We start from the raw sequence: 26721 nt of genomic DNA, 5'->3' as shown, positions 1-26721 counted from the left end.
GGCAGAAGTCTAGCTTTAAATTTTAGTAAATCTTAGTGGGTTTAGCACGTTTATATTCTTGGCATACTGGTATGCAGTTAGATGTTACACTTCTGAGTATTTGTGCATTTTTTAAATATTAAATTGATTTTTTTGTCTTAGCTGGGATGTCGAGAAATAAGCAGTGACTGTCTGCAGATGTACTTTAAAGAAAGATTTCCTGTGAACCAGTTTCTTGGCAGAGCCTATTTGTGCCAAGGCCAGTTGCACACTCCACTCTCAACGGATAATTTGGTGAGAAATTATGAAGGTTGCATACCAATCCCTTTTTACGATCCTGTCCATGTTTGCTGTGCCTTCCCTGCAAGTGTTTGTCCACACCGATGAGATCCCCCAGAGCTGCCTTCTCCAGGCTAAGCAGGCCCAGTTCTCTCAGCCTTTCCTTGCAGGAGAGATGCTCCAGTCCCTTCATCATCTTTGTGGCCCTTCCTTGGACTCTCCACAGCATCTGTGTCTCCCGTTCTGGGGAGCCCAGAGCTGGGCCCAGCACTCCAGGTGTGGCCTCCCCAGTGCTGAGGAGAGGGGAAGGATCAGCTCCCTCAGGACTCTCCTTGGGCAGCCCAGGGTGCTCATGGTGCTGTTGTGGAAGGGCTCACTGCTGGCTTGTGATCAGCTTGGTGTCCTCTGAAAAACTGCTTTCTAGGTGCTTTAATAATCCTAAGAGCGTGCCTGACACACCGTTGTGTTGACAAATTCTTGTTGGAGCTTTCCTGAAGAGAAGAATGCCTCAAGTTTCTGAACGTTCTTTACTAAAAGCTTAAAAAGTACACAGATTGACAGTTTTGGAAAATTCCAGTCCTGGTAATGAAAGTTTGGCAGAAAAGAAAGTGAAAATATAGTCTTAAAATTTGGAATCAGGAAAACATACTAATAGGCAATGCTACTAATTTTTTGTTATTTTATCTCTACGGCAGCAACTTGTTATGGCAGCACGTTTTATTTCAGATTGGTCTGAAAATAAGAATTATGAGATGTGAAACCTTCTGAAATGGAAAATAATGTACAGATTTATAAAAGCCATATTGAAATTGCCTTAATTTTTTGTTCTGTTCTAGGAAGAGTTTGAAAAATTTGTGCTGTTCTTTATCAAGGCAATAGATTTTGCCCTACATGATCAAAGGTAGGCCCTGCTGATAGTAATATTTCCTGAGATATAAAGAGCTAATCCTGTGTTAGGTTTTTATAGTTGTTTGTCTCAGATTTTCACCACCTACTGTTTGGTTTTTTTTTACTTTGGTGGATTTTTGTTCCATTTTGTTACTGCACTTCTGTAACTGCTGTGAGGGCTGCAGCAATATAAGAATACTGAACAGTTTGAGGAAAAGTTCCAGTTTCTGCTTCTTAGAAGTGTCTTAATCCATCTGTGATTTTATGTTTATCAAAGCCCACAAAATACTCAATTCTTGGTTCTTGTTTTTCAGATACTATTTTTTGGTGTATAATGCCTCAGTGCTCTATTGGCAGCTGGTGAGGCCGTTCCTGAGGCCTGGGTTCCGCCACTGCCTCATTCCCAGCCTTTCTCGCCTTGTTCAAGCACTAAACCAGGCTGAAGAGCCAGACACTGAATGGAGAGCAGAGCTCATGATGTGAGTTCAGTTGCACTGTTCTTGTGGGCATTCTGTAATCTCTTGTACGTGTGGCTGCCAGCTGGGATAGTCTTTAATGTGGATTTCATTGGTGATGTAGATACATTTCATGTGGAAGGCTTAATTCCTAACCTGTTAAAGATGCATCAATGTACACTTAACATGAAAGGCCCTTCATTGTAGTAGTTATGTTGAGGTTAAAATGTTAGTGGTGGAGGCAGATAGGCCCTAGGTCCAACCTGAAATATCACAGTAATTTTGGATGCAGTGTTTGGGTCATTGCTTATGTGCAGTTCTTGTGAGGAGAAAGACAAACTTCTGGTTTTTTAAGAACTGTTTTCTTCAGGCAAAGAAACATAACCTTTAAATTGATAAAGATCACTTCTGTCCTCTGGTCCTTGAAGAGAAAACAAGCCACATAAGGTTGTGAGCACAGTGTTGAGGAGACCTTCTAATTTCTGTCTTCTTCATGATGAAGGTTTTTACATATATTGACCTAAGTTATCCATCTTACTGTTTGTTTCCTCCTGTTAACCCTTAACTCTATACTGAAATGAAACTTTATGAAAAATCAGCAAAATAAGTATTCCTATTGCAAATACAGCAATTGAGAATGCAGATATCAGTTGTCATCAGTAATGATACTTGGTTCACAATCTTTCATTTACAATTTGGTACTGTGTGGTTCTTACCAACGTAATTAGTTTAGATTGAGCTTTTTGCTTTCTAATTAGTATTATGTCCAGTTTTCTTCAGTATTAAATTTAAGGCTCTCCCTGCTAATTTGGATATACTGGTTGGCCTCATGTTTGAAAGCATAAATGAAATAAGTCTTATTTTAGCCATACCTAAGCAAAGTAAGAGTCCGAAAGTTAGAAAAAGGAGAATAACTTGCAAAAAAAGACTATTAAGATTTAAAACCACAAGTTTTCTTTCTGGGTATTAATGAAGGGAAATACTTTGTTATTTGAGAGTTAAACCTCCCAACCAGGTGAATTCACAGAATATCTCTAAGTATTAAGAAAAAAGCCCAATAGAATCAAAATACTAATAATTTTTAGGAAAGAGATTAGTAACCTAGAGTTGGATAAAAAGGCCTTCCGTGTTTGTCTGTCATAATGGACGTTTTCCAGCTAATTTCATGTCTTATTTAGGAAATATGTATTTTATAATAATTGATAATAAAAGGTGTATCAATGTCAATGTATTACTATTCTTACATTTGCTGAGTAAAGCTGGAGCATCAGCCTTGCCAGAGTAACAGGGTTTTTTTCAAAAGTGGCCATGTAGTTTTTCAGGGTCAGAGTGTCTTTTCTCAGAGGTGTTTTCAGCTCCTGTTACATTTCTGCCACAGTTTTTTCCTTTCTCTTTGTGAACTTTTCTGTTTCTTTGGTCTATGATTGATGGTTTATTGCTAGTCAGTATTTTCTTTATAAGCTGGAACTGGAGGGAAATAAAAAATGAACTAACAAAGCATTCCAAGGGGTATGTTAAAGGTTCTCTGGAATACCATGCATGCAGGTTTTTTCTATCAAACACATCCTTGCTGAGGTATTGATGAGAATGAGCAAGTGCACACAATGTGTTTGTCTTATGAGACTATTGATAGCATCTAATTTTTACTACATTTCTATTTTAAAAATATTTTTTATTATTTTTGTTGTTTTTAATTTATTTCATTGAATCACAGGCTCTTTTTCAGTTAAAGGAGATAGGGTATTGAAAATCCAGTAGATATGTTGCAGTTCCCAGTATGAATGGTCTTCTTTTGCTAACTTGCCTCTGAAATCCTGGCCTTTCAAGTAGTCCAGGGAAAATCTTGGAACACATACCACAGAAATGTTCTCATACAAATTTCAGTAATTTAGGACATTTAGGAATGGCACCTTGGATATAAAGAGTCTCTTGAAAATTATAGAATCATAAAGGTTGGAAGGGACCTTAAAGGTCATCAAGTTCATTATTTCAGAAGCGTTTATAAGTATTTAATACCAATCTTTCTTTGATCTGCAGAAATTTACTTGAGTGCTTCCTCGACGCTTCAAAACTGAAAGAAGCAAAAGAGTTTTCATCTACTGCAGCAGTCTTTATTAAGGAAAATGTTCCAGATAAATACTCTCAAATATTTTCTCTAATGGTACTGTTTAAAATATTGTAAACTCCCATTAAAAAAAGAGCTTTCTCTACATTTCTTAAGATATTTCATAGCTATAATTGTTGAATATGTTGTTTCCTTCATTTAAATTTCATGAGCTACCAGATAATACAGTAGATATGCAGAAATTTTTACAATTTGTATATTTTTGATACTATAAACTAAAAAGCTTGCTGTTATTCTAATACAAGATAAATATAATTGGGATAACTGTTGCTAACTCTAAAATTCTGTTTGGGTATAATTGCTATTAAAACAGCAGGTGTAGTGGGTGCAACTTAACCTGCCTTGTGCCATTGAGGGCTTATTTAGCATCTGTTGCCTTTTCTAATGCTGGTAAAGACTTAAATGACCAAACTTGAACCTAGTAAATAGTTCTGGGAATCAGAACATATGTCAATCCTTGCATGCCCCTAATTTAGGAATTAAGATGGTGAATACATATGTAGCAAAAGCAGAAATAGGTAAAAAAAACTTGGAAGTTGCCTGCAGTCATATTTTCTTCCATTCTGCGACACTGTCTGTTGTCTGCTGTCCACTCCCAGTCACTGCATTTCCAGAGCATATTTTTATAATGAAGTTTTTAACATTTGAATTAAGGAATAGACAGCTCTCCAGAGGTCGGATATTAATGGGCCAATAACATGCAGGCAAGGTCAGAATGACTCTTGTATTTTTTAGAGGCAGTGTCAAGCAAAGCTATTTGACTGGGACCTTGAAGAGAAGAATAAAGTAGTTCTAAAATTGTTCTTGGGCTACATGTCTGGCAGGATATGAAGTATGATCCATGCTATTGAGTGCTTTAGTAACAGCATATTCCAGTCCTGTTAAACTGCTGCTCCAGTACAACTTAAGTAATCAGTGCTGATTGCTGTGGGCAGTCGGTGTGAGAGTCAGAAGAAATTATGTGCACACATTTACTGTGTAACTACAATCAAATAGAAGTAACTACAGTTTATTGCAATTTCTTCATAATATTTTTGTTATATATAATTTATAGTTACAGATAAATTTGAATAGAGCTTGTTTCTTATTGCTGGACAAGCTATCAAAAGGTGTTAAAAATGCATTATTAGAATTCCAGCTGCGATGTTGGTTCCGCATTTGCATTTCTGCTAATACTTCTGGTTCTCACCGTGTGAAGATCAGTGTAGCTCTGCTAGGTGATCTTTGAGGTATCTGCAGAACAACACAGATTATCATAGTAGCCTTACTGCCCTTAAGGTCCATGAAAAAGCATACAGTCAACATGCCTGCTTATTTTAGCCATGTTAAATGTTCTTTGTTTGCTTATCTAGGCAATTAAGTGTGAAATTGTTATTTTATAGGTGTATCACAAACTAATGGATATTTCCCAGGTAGAGGAGGAAATACAAAGTTCCATCCATTTTTCAGTTATTTATAAAATGCAGATGTTAAAATTGTAAGTATTAAAATGTATCCTTTCATTTGTACTTTGATGCTTGATATTGCAGAGGTAGGGTCAGGTTCTGGTATCCCATATGCCAGTAGAAAAATACACTGCAAAGATCAGTTTCTCAAAAGCAAAACTATAATGACAGTTTGGGTAGTGTCAGGCCTGTCTGGAGAACAGTCTCAGCTAAAAAGCAACATTTGTTGCTAAAAAGCAACATTTAGGAATGTAGGGAATAGTGCATTGTACAGATACTCTCTGGTGAAAGAATTTAGGAGAATGAAAAAAACATTTTTGCACCCAACAGATTGCAATCAGATACACAAGATGTGTATAAGAGAGTAAAGATCAAGTGGGGGCCACGAAGATGGTCAGGGGGCTGGAGCAACTCTGCTCTGGAGACAGGCTGGGAGAGTTGGGGTGTTCAGCCTGGAGAAGAGAAGGCTCCAGGGAGACCTGAGAGCACCTTCCAGTGCCTGAAGGGGCTCCAGGAAAGCTGGGGAGGGGCTTGGGACAAGGGCAGGGAGAGGACAAGGGGAATGGATGAAAACTGGAAGAGAGGAGATTGAGGTGAGACATGAGGAGGAAATTCTGGAGTGTGAGGGTGGTGAGAGCCTGGCCCAGGCTGCCCAGGGAAGCTGTGGCTGCCCCATCCCTGGCAGTGTTGAAGGGCAGGTTGGATGGGGCTTGGAGCAGCCTGGGCTGGTGGGATGTGTCCCTGCCCATGCACAGGTTGGATCTAGGTGACCTTTAAGGTCCCTTCCAACCCAAACCAGCCTGTGATGCTATGAAATCACACCTAAAATATTTTACATGAATCATAAGGATAGGAAGCTTAACACTTTTAAAACAAATTAGAAAATTAGACTTCATAACAAAGTGTCATATCATTTTCTTTTTCAGTGTCTCAACACTTCCCCATTTAAAAAGTAATCATTCTTTTTGTGATAACTGGGTTAATTTGTGCTGATGTTATAGGAAAGGAGTTTTGCACACCATTTTTCTTGCCCTCTGGAATAAAATTTACTGTCTGAAATACTAATTCTTATGCTGAAATGTTCTTTGTGCGTCTTAGTTGGCTGCCTGTGAGTAACTTACTTGACATGCTGAGTAGGGTTTGTTGACTTGATTTTAAAATATTTTTGTTCAATTTTTCAAAGTCCAGGTATTCCACTGATAACACTGGACTAAAATCCATCCATTCTAGAGTTAGGAGAGTTATTTCAGATTTTTAATGCAATAATATTTCTTGTGAAAAACTACAATCAATTCCTAATATATTGCAGGCAGTGGGATACCAATGACTTTCCAAGTGATGCCACCACAACTCTGAATTCTATCTATGTACTTCTGAAACAATATGAGGTGCCTCCAGCCTCTGTTCTCAGTGTGAAGTGAGTTTTACTTGGTTATAATAGCTTTTGTTGCTTTGATCCTTAGGTCATCTTAAAAAAGACAAAGGTCCTATTAGGCTTTATTAAGAATCCTGGATTAAATGACTGCTTCCATATAGCTGTTTGTATAATGTGGTTAAATCTTTCTGTAACTCTTTCCTGTTCCTAAAAGGAGATTTTAAACATGTCTTAGAACTGGTAGTGTTTTAGTTAATTTTTAGATTTTTTTTCAAGCCCTTCCCAGTTCTTCAGCATAATTTTGAAATACAGACTCAACTCTATGCCAGTAGTTACAACACAGCTGGTACATATAGGAACTATACTACATTTTTACTCATTAAGGTGAACCTGTGGTGACATTCAGGGATCTTGTTACTTCTCCCATCCCAGACAGTAGCTATGCTCATGCAGTTATTTGCAGGGATCCAAGTGTTTAGAATACAGGCCCCTGCTATGAGTTTTCTTTGTTCTTATTCCTAAATAATCGATGGATTTGACTGTTTTGTGTGCCAGCTGACTGCCTAGGACTCCTGTAGCAACAGTCTGGGCTGCACATACCATCATCTTTGCATACACTTTGTTCTGTGTGTTTTCATGTTCTTCAGGAAAAATTTGTGCAAAACTACAGTCAGATACCAGTTATCTTCCATAAGCAGACGAACTTCTGTATTTCTCATGTAGCCAACTTTCATATGTTTCCTTTTTCCTTGTTAACTATGAGGATTACTAGTATAATTACATGTCCTCTAGTTTTCGTATGACTTCAAGGTTTTCAGATATATTGCATAAAGTTTAGATTTATTTAGATAAAGATATATTGCATAAACACTTTACTGTAATGGTTTTATAATTCCATAATATCAGGTTCTCTGAAGTGATGTTTTTCTGTTCCTGAAGGATTCCTCTGATTCTGGAATTAGCTCGTTTTTCTCTGAAAGTGAACTGCATTAAGCTTGCATATGATTGTATACTTGATTTGAAGAGAGCTGGGATTACTGTAAGTATTGATACTTTTTTTATGGTTGTTTTTTAAACACTCCCCCCCTGTGACTATACTTTAAAATAATACTAATATTTTTTCTGTTCATCTCTGTATTGTTTATATATTACCAGTCTGTGGGTGTTTTAGTGACCATATTCAGATTGCCCAGCATCATTTTGACAGTGACCTCTTCATGTTAGAGAGATCTGTATCAAGTTTCTGTTCCTTGGCTTTTACTAAATACTAACAGTTTTTTCAGCCATAACATGAATTCCATCTCTCTGTGTATTTGTCATTACATGATAGTTGCAGTTCTCCATTCATCTGAGATTTTGAAGATCTCATCTGTTTTCCAGTCATGGGGATGTTAAATTAACAAAGGTCATGCTGAGTGATTTAATAATAGTTCATAATGAATGATGAATGGAGATGCTGTCTGGCTTTCCCCACTGCACCATATGAAACCAAATACCAAGTATCTTAGATGATCCATACACGTAATTTGTATGATTTAATAGCCAGATCTTCCCTGAGCTGTTAAAAAAATCTAGCCTCTTATTTCAGGTAGCAGTTGCCATCAAGCTGAATCCTGTTTGTCCTGATGAGCTCTAGTTTGTTCCAAGCATGTACCTTTTTAACAGCATTAGTGAGCAATAATCTGCTACAACTCAAATCAAATCACAGTATAGGAAAACCAAGTGTGCACTAATTTCTAATTGCAAAGTCTGGCAGTGGACAACTTTAAATTCCTGGTAATGTTATTTTGCATCTTCAGTTTAGGCAGAAGTGACTGCTTTCCAAACAACAAATTCTGCTCTGTCTTTATTGCTTCAGTTAATTAGCTTGTAAGAAATTATTGTGCTAATTAGTGTAATTGCATGGGTTATCCTTAATTGTGTTCCTTTTTAATGATTAAAATTTGCATTTTGTGTATTAACACTGCATAGGAACAAGGGAAGCTTATTGAAATAGAATGCCTGGAATATGAATATGAAATTAAAAAAATGGGCACTAAAATTGCAACTTATACCGAAGGAATTGTTGAGGTATGTTCTTTAATGTTACCTTTGTGAGAAAAGTAAAAGTTCTAATTTGTTAAACATGGAAAATGGCATTGGACTTGTGTGTCTGAATTACATTGTACTGATCAGAAAGTCTTTAATTCTCTATGCTCTTTCTGCTTGGGCTGCCAAGAAGAAAACAGGGAAAAATAAGCAACTGTTGTATATGTCTCAACTACTGCATGTTATGTGTGAACTCATACGAATTCGTATGCCAGAGATACATGCAGGTTATCCCTGATACATCCTCACACTGGGGAGGATTTTATTTCTGTGGGCCATTGACTTGAGTAATAATTCAGACCATCAAAAATAGAAGGCTTAATTGTCAATGTTATAAATGGGATCAGATGGGATAGCTACGATGAGCAGTTTAGAACAGCTGGAAGTTCCAAATGGGAAATGTGAACATGCTTCATGGAATTCAATAGTGTTAGTGCATAAACTTGCTCCTGTCTGTGACTGTTCTCATTTTGGGGCTCAGAAATTCAATTCACCTTTCACAAAATAATTTTCATTACTTCCTATTCATATATACAACATTTAAATAAAAATCAGGATATTTAGGTATTTCTAAGTGTTCTTACCACAGTGTATGCAGCTAGAGAGCTTTTCTGGTTTATTTTTTTCTTTTTCCTTCCTTTTTTCTTCCCTGCCTCCCTTCTGCTCTGCTCCCCTCTCCCTTTTTTTTGTTTATCCCATAACCTCTAAAAAGACTTTGATAATTATTTAATGTCTGTCACTGTAGGCAAGGATTTGCCTTTAGATAAAATGGGAATCAAGTTTAATTGACATTGTGGCAAATACCATTAATAATATTTCTTTTCTTCCTGTCCCACACTGCATTTGTTCCTTGGTATAAATTAAAACAAAAGGTAAGCCTTCTGAATTCACAGGTATTTCACAATTACCCATTTCCGTTTATCAGCCTGAAATATGTAGTAGCAGTATGGAGCCATTAAAAGAAATACTGCTTGGTTACCAACGCCTGTGTAAAAAAAAAGTTATTAATAAGCATTTTTTTATTATTTATTTAAACAATATTCCAGAGTCTGGTGGCTGAGAGGGTGCTCTCTTTTGGAAACAGCCCTAAGATTGAAAGTTGACGGAACACACAAGAAGTTGTATTTGTTAAATATAATATATGCTGATGTGCTAATTAGTTTTTCATTTGTGTAGGCTCAGCTGGAATTGATAACAAATCTAGAGTTAACCTTAAAACGTGCAGTTCAGCTGGGAGATCCAGCTGTGGTTCAGGTTGTTTGTGCCACCCAGTGGGGTCTGTGTTTGCCGCTGCTGCAGCGCGAGCTGCGCCGGCGCCTGCGGACGCCGCTGGTGGCAGTCGCTGATGTCCTTGAGGAGATTGACAGGTGAGTTCTGTGGTGTGCTTCTGTATTTGTTGCTTTGGGAAGTCTGATGGCTGACCATCAGACTGATCTGAAAGCTCAAGCTCTATGATGTCAAGTGTCAGAAAATTTTCCAGTTAATCATTTAAGTATAGGTTCCTTTCAAGCAAAATGTCACTGTTCAATGGCCTGTAGCAAATACTGAAATTTGTTAGTAACTGAAAAAGACTCTAGTTAATTAAAATTATGTGAGAAAACTTCCAAGCTGCAGTATGAGTAAAAGTGTTGCAATGTGGTTTGGATTCCTCTGTTAACATCACTTCTGTTGGTTAAAAACATAGAAGAAAAAGTTACTTTTAAAAAACATCATGGCTTCTGGTTACATAACTTGCAAGATAATATTTTTTATCTTTAATGATACTTCTTTTTAATGGAAAAACCTCCTGTGTTAAGAAAATGCATTGTTTGTTCATATGTATTCTTCTGTTTGCAATTAGGCTGTGCTTAACCTTAGGCACCTAAATAACTTCACCTTTTTGTTAATTTGAGTGGAACAAATAAACTTTAGTACGTGGTATTTAATGAAGTTGGACCTATAAACAGGCAGCCTGCTGAGAGGAAAGATCATAACTTTTGTAGTTGGGCTAGTTACAATCAATATAATCTGCCATTCCAGCAGAACAGTAGGTGGTTCCTGCATTTTTAATGTTCAGTTGCATAAAGAAGAAACAGAAGCCTGAAGAAGCAGATACATGTATAAAAACACTGTATGTGTTGCTATAGTGTTATTCAGGCATTTCTTATGCTTTCCCTATGAAGAGTGCAATATCAGCATGTGTGACTGGTATTTATCTAAGTGTCAGGAATGAAGATTTTGCCCTAAAAGCTTGCAGGTTAGGTTTTGGGGGGGGTTAGGATTTTTGGCTCATTTAACAGTTTACATGTAAATTTGTGTTCCTTAGCTCACTGATTTTGTTGCGTTGTCAAGTCCATATGGAAATAGCTCGTATTGAAGAGGATGAGGACAGACTAGAGGCTGCTGTGGCACATGTGCAAAAAGCTGTCCATCTGGACACCAGTGGGCAGTACCAGGAGCATCTGAGGTTGAGTTTAAACCGTCTTGGCTTGTGCACTGGGCTGTGTAAGTCACCTGGGCGTCCAGAGGATCAGGCAATCATGATGATTGAACAGGTAATTGTGAAGAGTAAGGTCAGTAGCTGAAGTAGGTTTGCTTATTAAATTTTGGCAGAGGAAAGCCAGCTGCTTAGTAGGACTGCACATGAGGAGAGCCAGCACTGGCTTGCCTTCAGCAAACTGGCATGGGTTGGTTGCTTGGGGAAACTCTGAATTCTCTCTCTAAGGTGGTCGTGCTGCCTCACACTGGTGGTTGCAATAGTGGATTTTTTCCAGTTGTGTTCAAAGCTTATTTCTTGGGGAGGGAGGGGGTGTTGTTTGTTAGCAAATATATTAGTGGAAAATAAACCTATTAATAATGGTAAACAATTATGATTTCATCACTTGGAACAGTGTTTTAATTAGTGAGGGGAACAGTAGCTAAATAGCTAAACATCCTAGCTAGCTTTGGTATAAATCAGTGTTATGTCACACTATATGAATGATGCTAAATAACATAACCTAAAGTTGCAGTGTAGTCATTGTCTATAGAGTTGTTGCATCTCATTCCATTGCGATGCCTCAGCAGCTGAACAAAAATCATATTTCCAACTCATTGTTAGTTGACTAAAAGAAATTTCAGCTATACACCATTTTGGGATATTCACAGAAATTAAGATGTGTTCACTGAACCTAAAATCAGTAGTGGAAAGCTGCTTGTGAGTTGATATGTCTGTTGTTAAGACAAAGAAAAATGAAGCTTTTTTGTCTAGTTTTAATGCTTTTCCATGCAAGCTTACTCTGTTTAAATGTTATTTTTTGAAAAGTACTTAGACCTTTTCTGACTTCAGTAATTCTGAGTGGACTAGGAATTTTTTCTGTTTCATAACAATGCCTAGTTACTGGGCAGTGGATATGCTATTGTTGGATACTAAAGAAATCCTGTTCTTTGTTTAACAAAGTATAATGTAATGACAAGTTATACACTGAGGAAAATACTGTAAAGGTCCTTGAGGAGCATGAACAGTACTTTGGGTTCAGTTATCTTTGATGTATTCGTGTCAAGATCAACCAAAGTTCTCTAGTCACTTTCAGCAACAATAATACTGCAGAATAACCTGCAAAATATGAAGAGACACAATTCCCATAGGTATTTTTTTGGTAGTACCATGTTCTGTGATTTGCATTGTGTTGTATAGTAAGATATATACATAGGAATATGATACAAATGAACCTTAGAACAATGAGGTCTTTTCTTGCCATAGGCTAAAAGGGGAAAGCAGAAGGATAATGAGAGGAAAAAGAGATCTCTTCTGGTAAATGCAGGTCTTGCACTGGCTCCTGATTCATTTCAGATAGTCCTTGACAGTGAAAATGAAGCTAAAGGTAATGTACATGTGTGCATGACTGAGAGTTCCTACACTTGACTTTGACTGCTTTGCACAGTGTTAAATGTTGGACGTAACATTTAGTGCCACCATGTAGAGAATATTGCAGTGCAGGTGAAGTGACAGCTCTGCTGAGTCCTATGGCAGAGCTGCTATTGATTCCATTAGGGAGCTCAGATTTATATTGTGATACTGGAAGAGGAAATGTGACTGTTTTCCCCACTGAATTCTTTGGACTCTTACTGTTGTGCTGAAATTTTATTTTCACTATCTGCAGCCCCAGAATGTTCTTACTCAAGGTCAGTTTTAAGTGGTATTTTCACCCCATAATATTATGTGTTAATTACACACAATATTGAGTATTATGCCACAAATATTTGTGATTATAAGGCCTGTTGTGGAAAAAGTGTGGAAAAGGAACAATTTTCCAGATTGCTAGAACTATTTTATCTTATCTTGGCAATAAAGCAAGTTGTGACTAATTTAACTAACTGAGTGTACCCAGTGTACTCCCAAAGTAGAGATTCTGCTGAAGGATTGGAATGCTATGGAAGGAGTGCTCTGGTATCCAATGCACCCTCTTCACGCAGTGGGAAGCCACGTGGTTCTCTTGTGCCATCTAGTCAGCCAGGCCAAAATTTACCTTGGATATTCTCATTTCAAACTTGATCAACTGATGACTTACAAGCAAGAGTGTTACTTACAAAATCAGCAATCTCACTCTGTGCAGCACATTTCAGTATGTGAGAATGCTTTTGTCAGAAAAGATTCTCATACATGATCTAAGGTGATAAAATGCATTGTATTTATGCAGCTTAGAGAATTAAAAGCATGTATGTGTTTCTGCTGGCTCTTTAATTTTAACTTGACAACTGTAAAATGATATCCAAAATTCCTTAGAATAAAATAGCTTGTTAACTAAAGTGAAACAGAAGTCAGTGCTCTCAAATTAAAAGGAAACAGCAAACTTAATGCTGACTGGAAATATCTTTGACTGTGAGCTTGATGTCTGACTTCATCCATGTAGTCTTGACTGGCACTAATCAGAGCAATGCACGTCCTGTCAGGAAAGAGGGGTACTTGTGATATTTGTGGGCCAAACAAGCATAAGTCAGTTTTTGTATAGGATGACTATATATGAAGATATAGGAAAAACAGAACAGATGCTGGTGGTGTGTGATTATTTTCCATGTTGATTGATTGGTTTTGGGAAAGTTTGAAGGACTGGGAAAAGGGCTGGATTTGATGTGTTTCAGAAAGTCGTTATGAATCAAACCGCATACCCTTCATATGGATTTTTTCACCTCTAATACTTAAAAATTACCTTAAATTCTTCTTTCCTTGCGAAGTTTCCTCAGGTAAAAGTAGGAGTCAGACAAGCTACCTCTGTGCAAAAGCACAACATCATATTAAAAACGTGAAGAAAGTTGATGAACATTTGAAAAAATTAAGGAATGAAAATGACAGAGAGAGGTAATTACTGTAAACAAGAAATGTCTCTTTCATCTTTCGTGGAATTGTGTAATGGGAATGTTTCTTACTGAAGCTGTTAAGTACTTGATGCCTTCAAAGAGGCAGAACGCTTCAGTCAGACGTGGCAGACCCCTGGGCACGTGTTTAACTTTTCCAGCATGTTCTCATGTATGTCCTGTTGTATTCTCCCCCTGCATCAGATCCACTCTCTCGCACACACAAACTTTAACACAACAGCTCCAGAGCTGTGTGTGGAGCTCCAGGTGGGGTCTCACCAGAGCAGAGCAGAGGGGCAGAATCCCCTCCCTGGCCCTGCTGGCCACACTTCTTTGAATGCAGCCCAGGACACAATTGGCCTCTGGGCTCCAGCGCTCACTGGTGGCTCGTGTTGAGCTACTGATAAAAAGTCTGCAATTCAGTAATTTTTATGAAATAAAAAAAATTATTTATGATGGCTGTCATAATTGGCATGATTTTTGTGTTGATCCTGAAGTGCGGAAGATAATCCTGCTTATAAATTGATGTAATGTCTGCTTTTTCTTTGGTAGAATTGTACTTTGGGCAGATTTGGCAAAAGTTGCACGTAAGCAAGAAGTATGGGACGTGTGCCGTGCTGCCTGCAGGTTTTGTCTCTTGTATGATGATACTTTGTTTAGGAAAGTAACACAACCTGAAAACAGTAAGTGAACAAATTATTTTTGATGCTCTAAGAGGAGCTTTTTCCTCATTTATTAGAGTTACTCAAAGGAGTCACCCAATACTGTTACTTTCTTCCCTCCTTATTCCCAGAGTTCCCCGAGACTGTCCCTGCATGTTGGCATACGTGGAATATTCTGTTAAAGGTGTTTTAAAGTTCACCTTTAGGTTAAGTTCTAGCACACAGTCTCTTGGCTGTTTTTTTTCTCTAGCCAATGTTAACTGAACCTGTATCACATTTTTCTCTAGATAGTTTCCAAGATCCACTTAAAATAGGACATGAACTTACCTGTTTTCTTTCACAAGTTTTCCATCTCCAGACTGGAGAACATCCAGCATCCTGCCTCTGAAAGCATCCACCAATTTCAGCAACCTTGTTAACAAACTTTGATTTGATCGATCGATTGATTGAAACACTTCTGAACAGAGATTAAAAGTGTCTTGATCTCCTGCCTACCCAGGAAAAGTGTTTCGACTGACACAAACAGAATTATAAGGCCCTGTAGACATTCAAAGTAACACCTTTGCCTTGGACATGTGAAATTTGTGAAAGGAAAACAGAACCTTCCAGTTCAAATTAATGATCTTTTGGTGTGTGGTTGTCCTGTGTGTCTGGTAAGTTTCTCCCTTTAGTTTGGAAAAGAGATGGAAGATGCAACATGGCTAGTCTGGAGAAAGTAAATACCTGTGGTTGGTCTAGAAACCAGGACCAATCCAATCAAATTATCAGACTGTGGGTTTCAATAAAACAAAACCAATACCTTGTTGCAGAAATTAAAAGGTTATTTTGGAATATCAAAGTATAGTTTAAAAAATTAAATTACTGTGTCTAAAAAGTTAGATTTATTGAAGAGTGTTGAACACAACCTCTGGTTCAGGAGGCTGCTTGGATGCAGATTCTGACAAACTGTGAAGATAGGCCAGGGAAAAAAGTAACTTTCTGTATCTTACTTTGATGCCTTTCTTCAAATACCCACTATTGGCCAACAATGTAGAGAGAACCTGCTGTGACAGCTTATATGCTCTTTGTGTATTTATTGAAATAATTTTGTTAATTTCTTTTAATTATTAAACTAAAGAAAAATAATGCTGTTTTTCTCTTTACTGATCTGTATGTTGTCAGAAAGTGAACCTTATTAATGATTTAAACATTATTAGATTCTAGCCACTACAGAATGTCCAGTGCTCCACTTCCATCAAAGCAATAAAATTTAACTATAGGCCATGGTTCATACTCATATTAATGTACTTTCATTGTGTCTGGTTTGACTGAAGCAAGTTATTTGCTGGAAATACTGACGTTTATGCACAAATGCAGCAAAATCAGAGGTAACCAATGCCTCAGCACTGCTTGAGAACAGGCTTTGAGTGCAGTAAATAGCACTGCTGAAAAAAAAAATATAGTGAAATAATTTTAAATCTGTACTTGTTAACTACTTCTTATGGATTTAAGAAGAATCTGTTGGTATTTTTAAATTTTAAAATGAAGGTGATTTTTTTCTGATTTTTAGGGCAATATAATAGACTTTTTTTTTTTTTATAGCACAGGAGAAAGCTAGGACAGCCATAATGGGTGATGATCAAGGTGACACCTTATCAGAAGAATTACTACCTGCTAAATCCTTCTCTTTTGAAAGAGATTTACTCAGAATATTAGCAGAAATAAGATTCATTAATGCAGAGGTAAATAAATTATACAGCAGTCATTCGTATTTTCTTAATTTAGCTTTTTATGTCTAATTTTCTGTATGAATCCTAAAGCACTGCAATTTCAAATTTAATTATTGTCTATCTCCACAGGAACTTAAGGAAGAAGTAGTTTAATGAAGCATCTTAATAAAAATACAGGGTGAAAGTAACTGTAGCAATTGTTGCACTGCAGGTGGTGATAACACTTTTTTACAGGGAATTCTGTTGCAAGTGCTGAAAAAGCATCTGAAAAAGCATTTCGTATTCTTTAATTTTTTAAGAAGTAGCAACACTAGTATCAAGTCACAATCTGTTTTCACAATGATAACCTGGGTAGAAAATTTATGTGTTTGTATTTTTCCAGGCAACTGTCAATTTAATAAGATTGCAGGGAGTTGAACTGAACGATCACGCGGTGCCTCCAGAAGACACAAGCCAGTGTCCAGGAGGTGTTTCATATATTCCTGAAAGTGATCCAGAGTGGAAAACATACAGGTGCTTTTCTTAATACGTAACAAGATCTAGGAACTCTAATAGATTGGTATTGCCACACACAGATGATAATTGCAAACGTTATGTCTTAGCATAACTGAGTGTCACTAGATGCATCATATTTTTAGGTAGTTGTGGTAATGGGAAAAGGAAAAAAGTCTAAAAAACTTTTACACTTTTCTTCAGTTTGCTTTCTTTCTGGAGTGTGCATTTTATTCTTCATTTAACACTTATTTATCTGAAAGTAGAGGCTAGCATCCCATCCTTAAAAACTATTATTTCTGTGGTTTATATATAATATATTACATAGTTAGAACATTAAATTGTATATTTAATAATATTTTTTCTCAGTTCAGACAACTCTTTGCCTTGCTTTATAGCTCCTGTAACTATAATGATGTCTGAGTACTCTAGTACATAAAATTAATTACTTCAGTTTGGAAAACTAGTCTGTTCCATCCAATCAACTGAAATTAATAGGGGACAAGTTTCATTTTTTTTCTGGTCTCACATGATTATTTTCCTGCAAAGGAGGACGGGGCTGGGGGGAGAATTCTGAAGATATTTAAACTCTCTTCTCTTCACATTCATACTAATATTAGCCTGATTGTGACAGTGGACATGTTCTGGAGGAGGGCAGTGTCAGTCAGAGTTGTGTCCCTCAGTCTGTTCAATAAGTTTGAAGATTAAGTAAAAGTTTCTCACACTGCTTTCAAATTTTCAGTAGAATGGGAAAAAAGTATAAACTGATCACAACCCAGGGACAAAGAAGACAAAAGATTCTGATTCAGAATTTGCTACTAAGCTATCTTTTTTACCCAGTTAGTTCAAAAACTCCTTGGGGAAAAGCTCCTTCGTCTGCTATGTCCTGTGCTGTGGTTGATGTAGTGATACCCTGTGTCAGTTCATGCTGGAAAAAGTTATTGAAAGAAGGTTATTGCATAGACTATGAAAAAGATGATGAAAAAAAAAGATGAAAAAAGATGAATTTAGCATGTCAGAACGTCTGGATATCTCTCTGAGTGCAGGAGCACATGCAGCTGTTGGGTGAAAAGGCGTCTCCGTGATGCCTGTGTGCAGTGCCTTGCTTGCCTCTGTATTCAAGTAGGGCCCTGTCATGGGTAGTTAGTGATTTCTAGCACTGATGTCTGGATTCACACATGCATTAAAAAAGCCCATGTGGACGAAGCATGAGCTACAGCCATTATTTTTTAAGCTAATAGTATTTGAATCTCAGAAACTACTCATTTTGTGTTGATACTAATTCCTTTCCTGAGTCCTCATCTCATCCAAGTAAAATAAAAGTTAATGGATGCAGACTTAATAAATGCAACTGGAAAGCATTTTTGTTGTTGTTGATTGAGATACACTACTGCATATTTAACCTTACAACATCATTACTTGTAGTTGAGTTTTGGAATAATAGCTTCTTTGTACTAATTTTATAGTTCATGGATAGACTACTTATCCCAGTATGCTATGGAAAACTTCCAACGTGCAGCTGAAATAGGAGAAGAGTTGAAAGAAGCCTGGATTGTGCACAATGCTGTGGTGTATGTCCTGAACTACAACAGACATCTTATCTCTGCAGGAAGACAGAGGAAAATTATTGAGTATCTGCAGACTCTTCTTAGAGCCATCAAGACTGTTGGGCACAATGGGTAAATTTAGGTGTTTGGTTATGGACATGTTCTTTTTCTTGAAAACAGAAAAAATATGTTTACAAATGTTGTAAATCATTTGTGCTGTGAAACACTCTTAATGCTGGCTTTTATTAATAATAGGATGTGGGTATTTATCGAGTATTTTAGTGTGGTATGAAAATTACTTTTTAGTAGTTTGTTTTTTCTTTGCCACTATTCACTATAAACTATATTAGTTTTAGACTAAGCAATATCAATTTGTCTGCATTGTGCATTAGCAAAATGTGCATGTGAAACAGTGTTTCTTAAGCCAGTCAGAAATAGTCTGGAAAATGTTCTTAGGCTGAGTTCGCAGGAGAACTTGAAATGTCTTTGCATGCTGTCAGTTGCTCTGAAGTTGAATTATATTTTAAATGTAGTTAATTGTAAATTATCAGATTAAGGTGGTTACTGCTGGTTCTGAAATATAAAAGTGAAGAGCCAAAAAAAGAGAATGCACATTAGCAGAGCATGAAAATGGGAATGTAGATTCCACAGTGGTTTAAAGAAATCCTGTTCTGCAGTAAATGCAATGGGAGAATGATTGACTTAAGACAGGAAAGGCTGAAGTCAAAGTCTGACTGTGGGACAAAACCCTAGAAATTCTAGAGCATTACTGACAGTGATCTCAGCCCCTGGCAAACCAGGACCAGCAGCAAAGAAGGCTCTTTTATCAGTATTGGAGGACAAAGCCTAAAGTGCAGTTTGTTCAGAGATGAGGTCTGATAATGCCTGCTTATCGGTTCTGATATTTATATTAGTATCTACCAGCAGAAATCTGTTAGTCGTGATTCTATTTGTGTTGTCTCAAAAGGAAAAAAATGGGTAATTCCAGCTCAAAAGCTGATTGGCATGAAGGGTAATAGAGTGTAGTAAGTGAATGGTTTATGTGGGGGGTTTAGCTGAGGTTAAGTTTTTAGGAAATAGTTACTGTTTTCATACATAGCAGCATACTAAGCAAAAAATGGTATTTCTATGTGTCTGACAGAAATACCAGTATTTTTTTATATGAGGAAATAGAAACTTTAATTATTGAAAGGCCTGAAAAAATATGCTGTAAATGGTGACAGTTGTGATTTGGTTTTTTTATATTTAACCATTTAAAGTGGTTTTCCAATTGGAGGCTTTTTTATAACACCCATGCTTTTACTTTGTAAGGAGATTTAGGTTTTCAAGTAATGTCTCTTACTTGAAAGCAATACACTAATCACTTTCTCTCATTTTGATCTGATGCAGTATGCACTTCTGGTTTTTTCTTTCTTTAACAGAAATACTGCAATTTTATTGATGTTATGTAATGCTTTGGCTCGGGGGTTAATTCTTTGTTGGATTCCAAAGCCAAAACTTTCTGAGCAGGAAGTAAAAGCTGCAGCAACAGATGGAAGCAGAAAAGCTGCAGCAAAGAAACCTGAAAAAGCAAATGTCGTGCAGCCTTTTTCAGTAGATCCCAGTGGACTACCTGACATCAAAGCTGCCTTAGAGGTACAAAGCCCTCATCTTTTGTAGTATTTTCTGGTCTGCTGTCTTATATTACAATTCGTATAAATTAAATGGTAGACTTTTTTTGCAAAAAATAAGCTACCATCTTTTACCATCACAGATTCTCCCCAAATGCACTTGTCTTTTTTTCCTTCTTGGTGTTTAGATTTGTGAATTTGCCCTAAATGTGGCACCTGATGAAGCAGTACCTGTTGCTGCACAGCAACAGATCATTGCTACTTGGGTGAAAGCAAAACAGTTGCATCAGCAGCAGATTGGACATGAGCTTTGGATGGAGGAGAAGGTATTATTCTTTGGAAATCCTGCACTATGTTGAAACTTTTCTTTGAAAAATTAGAATTAAATCAGTACGTTTGTTTACTAGTAACGAATTATTCATGTTTATTTTCCTCTATATATTTATATACAATGTGAAAATAAATTTTGCAGTAGTTCTCATAAATCTTTACAGAATACAGCAAATTTTTCACACTGGGCATAGCAGCGAGTCTACATTTCTTTAATTCTCCCTTCTGTTTTACCTGCCAAGAATAATTATGGTGATATCTGTCATATGATGACTGTATGACCAAGTTGGTTTTGGATTCATACATTTAAAATAATAAAATGGCTACATTAAAAAATATTACAAAAAATATATTCATATCAACATTTAATGTGGTCTCTCTATATAGAATATAGAACTAATAAGTTGGAAATTAATATTTAATTACTTTTTATTGTGTCAGTAAAACTGGAATCCCTCAGTGATTTATGAAATTTACATTCCTTGTATTTTTGCTATGGATTTTTTATGTTGAAACTGTAGTAGCTCAGATTTTACAATGATAATTTAAAAAAATACATAAAATCCCCTATTTTAAGAACATAGTAAAGAAAGAAAGACTTGCTTAACACAAATTGAGGTTTTAAAGTGTAGTTATCACTACCCTGTCATCTCAGTAAATGTCCTTAGTAATATTTACTTACAAAAAAGCCTGAACCTGTTAATATGAAATTTTTATTTCTTGTTAGAATAATGATGAAGCACAAAATACTATGGAAAGAATCCTTGTAGGTCTGGAAATGTATTCCTGTAATGGCTTGGGTCTCATGGACTTCACTGTTCCTAGCTTATCTGAGGTATTTAGTTTTACTAGTTCTTGAAATTGCATGGTATAAACGTGATTCCAGTTTCAGTTTTGGATGGATGCAAAATTAGTTTTAAAACTTATATTGTACCATAATTTGCTTTAAAATTTCCCAAGAGATGGACTAGTTATGACAGGTAGAAGAGTTTTGTGACTAAGTATTTTCATTTATCCAGAAAACAAGTAGCACTAGAAAACCGGTATTAAAATTCTTTCCCTGTTGCACAAACATTTTTTCCATAACCATCAGATGAGCATGATGGGTTGAGATGAATTCTGTGCAGAACCAAACTTCTGACCTTCCATTTGTTGTGGAGAAAACTATAGAACCATAGAATCGTTTAGGTTGGAAAAGACCTTTAAAATAAAAAAAAAAGAAAAGGAAGAGGTCTAGATGCCATAATGAAACCATCCATGAAACACTGTTGGTAAAACCAGTTCTGTCTCCCATTCTTACATTTGGCTTTACTAAAATGGCTCTGAATTACTGAAGTCTTGTTCCACTGGTACTCAGAGGAGGACTGAGGACGTGTAAGTCCTGGCAGATCCTGCCTGCCAAAAATGCATGCAGACCTACAGCTGGATTTGCATGCACTGTTGTAAGACTCGCTACAGGGTGAGCGATGCTGCTCTGCTGTGTATTCTGATGGTTCTTGTCACTCTTTGGTTTGCTAGGTTATCTGTATCACTGTGTCATGGACTTGCTCCATGTTCGGGTGAGTTGTGTGAGAGGTAGAGCTGAAGTATCTAAGTGATGTGTAAAAGACCATGAACACTTTTTTTCACTTCTGTTATTGTTCCTTTGTTGTCTTCTGTTTTGTTTCCAGTTAGTGCAACTGGCTTTGGAATGCAGTTGGTCAGATTCCTTAGTGGAGGTGCAGGCACTGGCACGACTTGCATATTTTGCATACATATCCCATGACTATGAGGCAGTGATGACTTGTGCCAGAAGGGTCTTGCAATCAGACAAGGGGTTTTGCCACAGTAGAGATATTAAGGAATATGACACGTAAGTACATGGAATTTTGCATGATACTGTGGTGTCCCTGAGATAAGTTTTGAAGAAAGTGTATATAGGGGAAATGCATCTGGATCACACAGTCAAAAGTGACAGAATCTTTTTACAAAGCAGCTACAGGGTTAGAGGTGAAAGCACAGCTGAACTCTGCAGCGCAGCTGGTGTCGCGAACCGGCACGATCTGTCAGGATGTGCAATCACGCTTCGCCTTGGAAGAGCGTGTCAGAGGAGCCGAGGGGCCTGCTCGAGGGGCTGCCCTGTGAGGTGCATCCCGAGTCACGCCTCCCACCTGCCCGCCAGCTGAGACTGACCGCAGGTTTACCGTTTAACGGATGAAAACGGTTTACTAGGGAACTTTACACAATTTAGGGGAAATACACCTTATTATTTACACACCCAGATTAACTCTTATTGTCTAAGGGGGGAAGAGGAAGGAGGGATATGCCCGATGCCTGTCCCGTGTAGGGTTGTGGTTTGTGTGGAGGTAAGCCAAGCAGGACCACCTCTGGGAGGGAGTGATACCAAAATGCAATCCCTTGCTTGGCGCCTCAGATGGGCTAGGTGTTTCTGTGTTAGGTGCGGATGACTTCCCCTGCAGCCCGGTCTTAGGACCCGCGGGTGGCGGGAAGTCTCAGCGCAGGGGTCAGCAGCGGGCAGGTTCCGCAGGTGAGCAGGAACCCCCAAGGAGCAGGCAAAGCCCCAGAAGGCAGGCAGCAGCAGGTTCACTGCCCCTCCAGAGAGCGGCAGCGAGCGGCCCGCAGGCAGCTCCGTTGTGGCTGTCGGGGACTCGCTCCTTCGTGCCCGGCTGGCCAGCCTCTCGTTCCTGGCTCTTCCCTGCCGGTCGGGCGGGGACTCTTCCCGCCCTGCTGCCCCTGGGCAGGCTGCTGTTCCCAGCGCTGCTGCGGTTTTCCCGGCACTGCTCCTGCTGGCAGCTGGCTACTCCCTGACGGAGTCCAGGTTGCTGTTTTGTGGCAGAGGAGGCACGCGGACAGGCGAGGGTTTGAAGCGCCTGACGGAGCAGCCATTTTAAGTCGGTTCTGGGTGCTGCCCTGAAGGGCGTGTGGTGTTGTGTTGGTGTGAGGGGCAGCCCGGCCCTTCACAGCTGGCGAGGGGCAGCGTGGGGTGCAGGCTGTGACTGGCCTCAGGCCAGGAAGATCCATCAACCTTCTTACCCAAAGGAGTCAGCAGGTCATCGATACATGCACCTGAGTGTCTTCCTGGGGAGCACGGCTTTTCTGACAGGGTCTCTGGCAGTCCTGGTCTTTTCACACCGGTGTAATTTCTAAGCAGAAAGGAGGTTATTCTGGTTCTTTTGCCGGTGGGAAGGGGAGGGGATGCAGTGCTGGCCTGGCTGAAGGAGACGGGGTCTGCACAGCTCATGGAGGTGGAGCTGGCAGTGAGGAGAGGTGGTGGCTCCTGCGTTCCTGGCCCTGGGGTCAGGCTGGATGGTCTGTGCTGCTGCCTGTGCATGTGGGCGCAACAGGAGTGAAACTTGTTTCTTTAAAAGCCCAAAGTCTTACCTAACTGATAATTTAAAACTTTGATCTCAAAGGAAAGAAGAAAAGATAGGTTTTGCATATAAATTAATCTCTTGATGGGGTCCTTTATGATAAAAAGGGGATATCCTTTGATCCTTCTTTTTTTAAAATGTAATTTCCTCCAAAACCAGAATGTAATTTTATCAAAGGTGGAAGGAATCAATTCCATTTAGTAACAACTTGTTGGAATGTAGGAAGTTTGAAACAAACGTGACACACTTTTAATATAATTTATTGTTCATTTTTCTCTCTGAAAATTTTTTTTTAAATAAATCTGTTCTTTGAAGTTCATGGTTGTTTGCTACATGGGGAAAAACATTTAAAACCAAATAAGATATCTTAATATAAAATACTTAATTTCAGAACGTATCAGAAATTGAGAAAATACTTGCAGCATATCTAGCAATCTGCAAACTAGTGGATGGTAAAATGTATGAAACTTTGTCAAAGAAATGTAGTGTTGATTTGTTTCCAGAGAAATGGAAGATAGATTTAGTCTTCCTGTGATAAAGTACAACTTCAGGACAAAGAAGGGTTAAATATTTATTTTTAACATTTTTTTGTTGTTAATTGTACTGTAGAACACTGGTGTCCTCTCCTGAACAGAAATTGTAACTGCATGTTAGTTCTCACCACAGGGTAGGAACTGGGCCAGCCAGAATGTTCACCTTTCTTGTATATGGTTGCACATTGTAAATAAGACATTTTTAAAAATCTTGCAAATCATGTTACTTTTAGACTTAAAAAAATACCATTGTTAACAAAAAATACCAAATTAATTTTCTTACTTATTTTTAACTGAGTAACTGGTGGGACTGAAATTTACATTCTTCTCTTTTAAATGTAGTGGAAAATGATCCAAACTTCTTTCTCCAGAGCCCCGTGCACACTTTAGCAGACATAAGTGAGACCAATTTAAAAAATTGCCTGTTTTTCCCTATTTCTGTTTTTAGTTGCTTGCCATGTAAGTTGGACTTTGGGCTCATGTTTTCTTTGATGTACAGTACTGAATAATGGAGAGAAAACCCCAAATCTATTTTCTCCCCTTGCTAATACTTCTTAAACCTGATACTACTTTTTAAACCTGATTTCACAGTTATTTTCATTAGGGCTGTAAAAAAGATATTTTATTTCTGATATCTTTTCACAAAACGTTCAGTGTTTCAAGCATTTTCTGATTTTAAAAAATAAAATCAATAGAAGTGTTAGTAACTTCCAAGGCTAGGGACATCTATTTAGTAGCAACTTGAAAGCATCAGTAACAGGAGCTAGGATGTTCTTAGACTGTAAGACTATCACTTCTTGAATTGTTTGCCTTTATTCAGGCCTGGTAACAGATTGAGACAAGAACTGTTAAGCACTGCTGCCTGTATGCAAGGGAAGAGCATCATGGAAAACTGGAATGGAAGAAAACATTTGCGTGTAGCTGCATCAAAAGCCTTTGTTCAGAGTGCCAGGTATGTTTTAGTTTGAGAGAAAACTGATGTAAAACAGACCTAAAGTTTTATTTAGAGATTTGGGGATAACGTATTCCCTCCCAAGACTGTTAAAAGTCAAAATAGTTGTGAGCTGAAATGCTTAACAAAGGGTTTGTCAGATTTTTACAGTTTGATCAAGTTACCAAGCACTATGTGTTCCACATAGCTGATCCTGTAATGCCATAGGGTTGTAGGAAAGTCTGGTTGGAAGGGACCTCAGAAGGGCTCTGATCCAAACTCCTGCTCAAAGCAGGGCCAGCCCAGGGTGTTATCCAGCCTGGTCTTGAAAACCTCCAGGAACGGAGGTTGTGCGACCTTTGTGAGTGACCTCCTCTGCTTCACTGGATGGATGGGGAAAAAGTTCCCGCTTATATCCGCTCTGAACCTTTCTTATATCAATTTATGCCCGTTCTTGGCCTGGATCACCTTCATGTCCCTCCACTGAGCTCCTGGCAGTTTGTCCATGTCTGATGTGTGCAGAGTGGCCGGGAGCTAGATGCACTGGTGTAGATGTGGTCTGAAGAGGGTGCTGATCAGTTCCCTCTGTCTCTTGTCTGTTCTGTTTAGTACAGCCAGGATGCTGATGACTGCTGCTGCCAGGGCACACTGCTGGCTGGTTCTCAGCTTGCTCTACACCAAGACCCCGTGCCCCTCAGCAGAGCTGCTCCTCAGCCTCTCACTCCCTGGCCTCTGTTGTTGCAGAGCATCGTGTTAATATTGGGAGCTGTGCAGAAGGATTGCTTTAGATAATGAGTGGGCAGGAAAAGGTGTATGTTATAGATGATGCATGACATTGGTATGAATCCTTTGCTATTTGGAAGAAATAAATTAATGAGCAAAAGCAGGCAATTAGAACGCAGAGAAGATGAACATGTGATGGCCAAGGTGAGGCTGTTAACATTGTGATACTTTGTGCCTTCCATTGATCGTTAAAAAGAGAGATGAATGAAGACAGACTTGCTGGTGTAACAGAACTCTTAAGGTGATGTCACGTTGTGGATGAACCCATATTTTTCTTAAATTTGCATGTTATGACAAGCACTTTTTCAGGAAGGATTGAACATACATATATATGTGTATATATGTAGTTCAACACATTCCAACAGAAGAAAAAAATGTGGTGAGCAAAAACTAGACCTTAATAAGTCTAGTGTTAAGACATAAGGTATGTGAGCATGTGGACTCCAAAAATCCTGAAACTGCACCTGGGAGAAAATTACAAAGGTTGCCAGATTTTAAAAAATGGCTTTTTTGAAAATAGCAAAACTATTTAATGTGTAATTGTTTAATACCAATCTGTAATTTTTAGCTAAGTTCCAAAGCTTTTGCTTACTCAAGTAGGTACTCTGAGGTATCACAATCTGGAGAATTATTAAATTTTATGAATTCAAAGTAACATTTGCATGGAATATGCTCAAAACATTTTGAATTCACCTAGAGGCATTTGTGGTGTGTTACAGTGGTACTGTACTATGCAAAATCTATTTATTGCTGCTGCTTCTGAATGTGTGAAGGTGTTTTGTATGTGAAAATGCAAAGTATCTTTT

At 38.1% G+C, this 26721-nt stretch overlaps 1 protein-coding gene across 1 annotated transcript in view; it reads left to right on the top strand.

Moving 5' to 3' along the window:
• CFAP46 (cilia and flagella associated protein 46) overlaps positions 1-26721 on the top strand; it is a 64917-nt gene that overhangs the window by 1423 nt on the left and 36773 nt on the right. The window contains exons 3-23 of the mRNA XM_051616636.1: positions 142-273; positions 1095-1159; positions 1461-1625; positions 3639-3762; positions 5109-5203; positions 6481-6588; positions 7486-7585; positions 8518-8616; positions 9811-10001; positions 10940-11168; positions 12356-12476; positions 13828-13951; positions 14500-14630; positions 16191-16330; positions 16701-16831; positions 18277-18489; positions 19779-19992; positions 20156-20293; positions 21025-21132; positions 21968-22149; positions 25022-25153. Of these exons, the coding sequence (XP_051472596.1) occupies positions 142-273; positions 1095-1159; positions 1461-1625; positions 3639-3762; positions 5109-5203; positions 6481-6588; positions 7486-7585; positions 8518-8616; positions 9811-10001; positions 10940-11168; positions 12356-12476; positions 13828-13951; positions 14500-14630; positions 16191-16330; positions 16701-16831; positions 18277-18489; positions 19779-19992; positions 20156-20293; positions 21025-21132; positions 21968-22149; positions 25022-25153 (2942 nt within the window). The remainder of the gene's footprint in view (positions 1-141; positions 274-1094; positions 1160-1460; positions 1626-3638; positions 3763-5108; positions 5204-6480; positions 6589-7485; positions 7586-8517; positions 8617-9810; positions 10002-10939; positions 11169-12355; positions 12477-13827; positions 13952-14499; positions 14631-16190; positions 16331-16700; positions 16832-18276; positions 18490-19778; positions 19993-20155; positions 20294-21024; positions 21133-21967; positions 22150-25021; positions 25154-26721) is intronic.

Source organism: Apus apus, chromosome 4, assembly GCF_020740795.1.
Source record: "Apus apus isolate bApuApu2 chromosome 4, bApuApu2.pri.cur, whole genome shotgun sequence".
NCBI lineage: Eukaryota > Metazoa > Chordata > Aves > Apodiformes > Apodidae > Apus > Apus apus.
The sequence above is the reverse complement of the archived record's forward strand: the minus strand, read 5'-3'. Positions and strand labels throughout refer to the sequence as shown.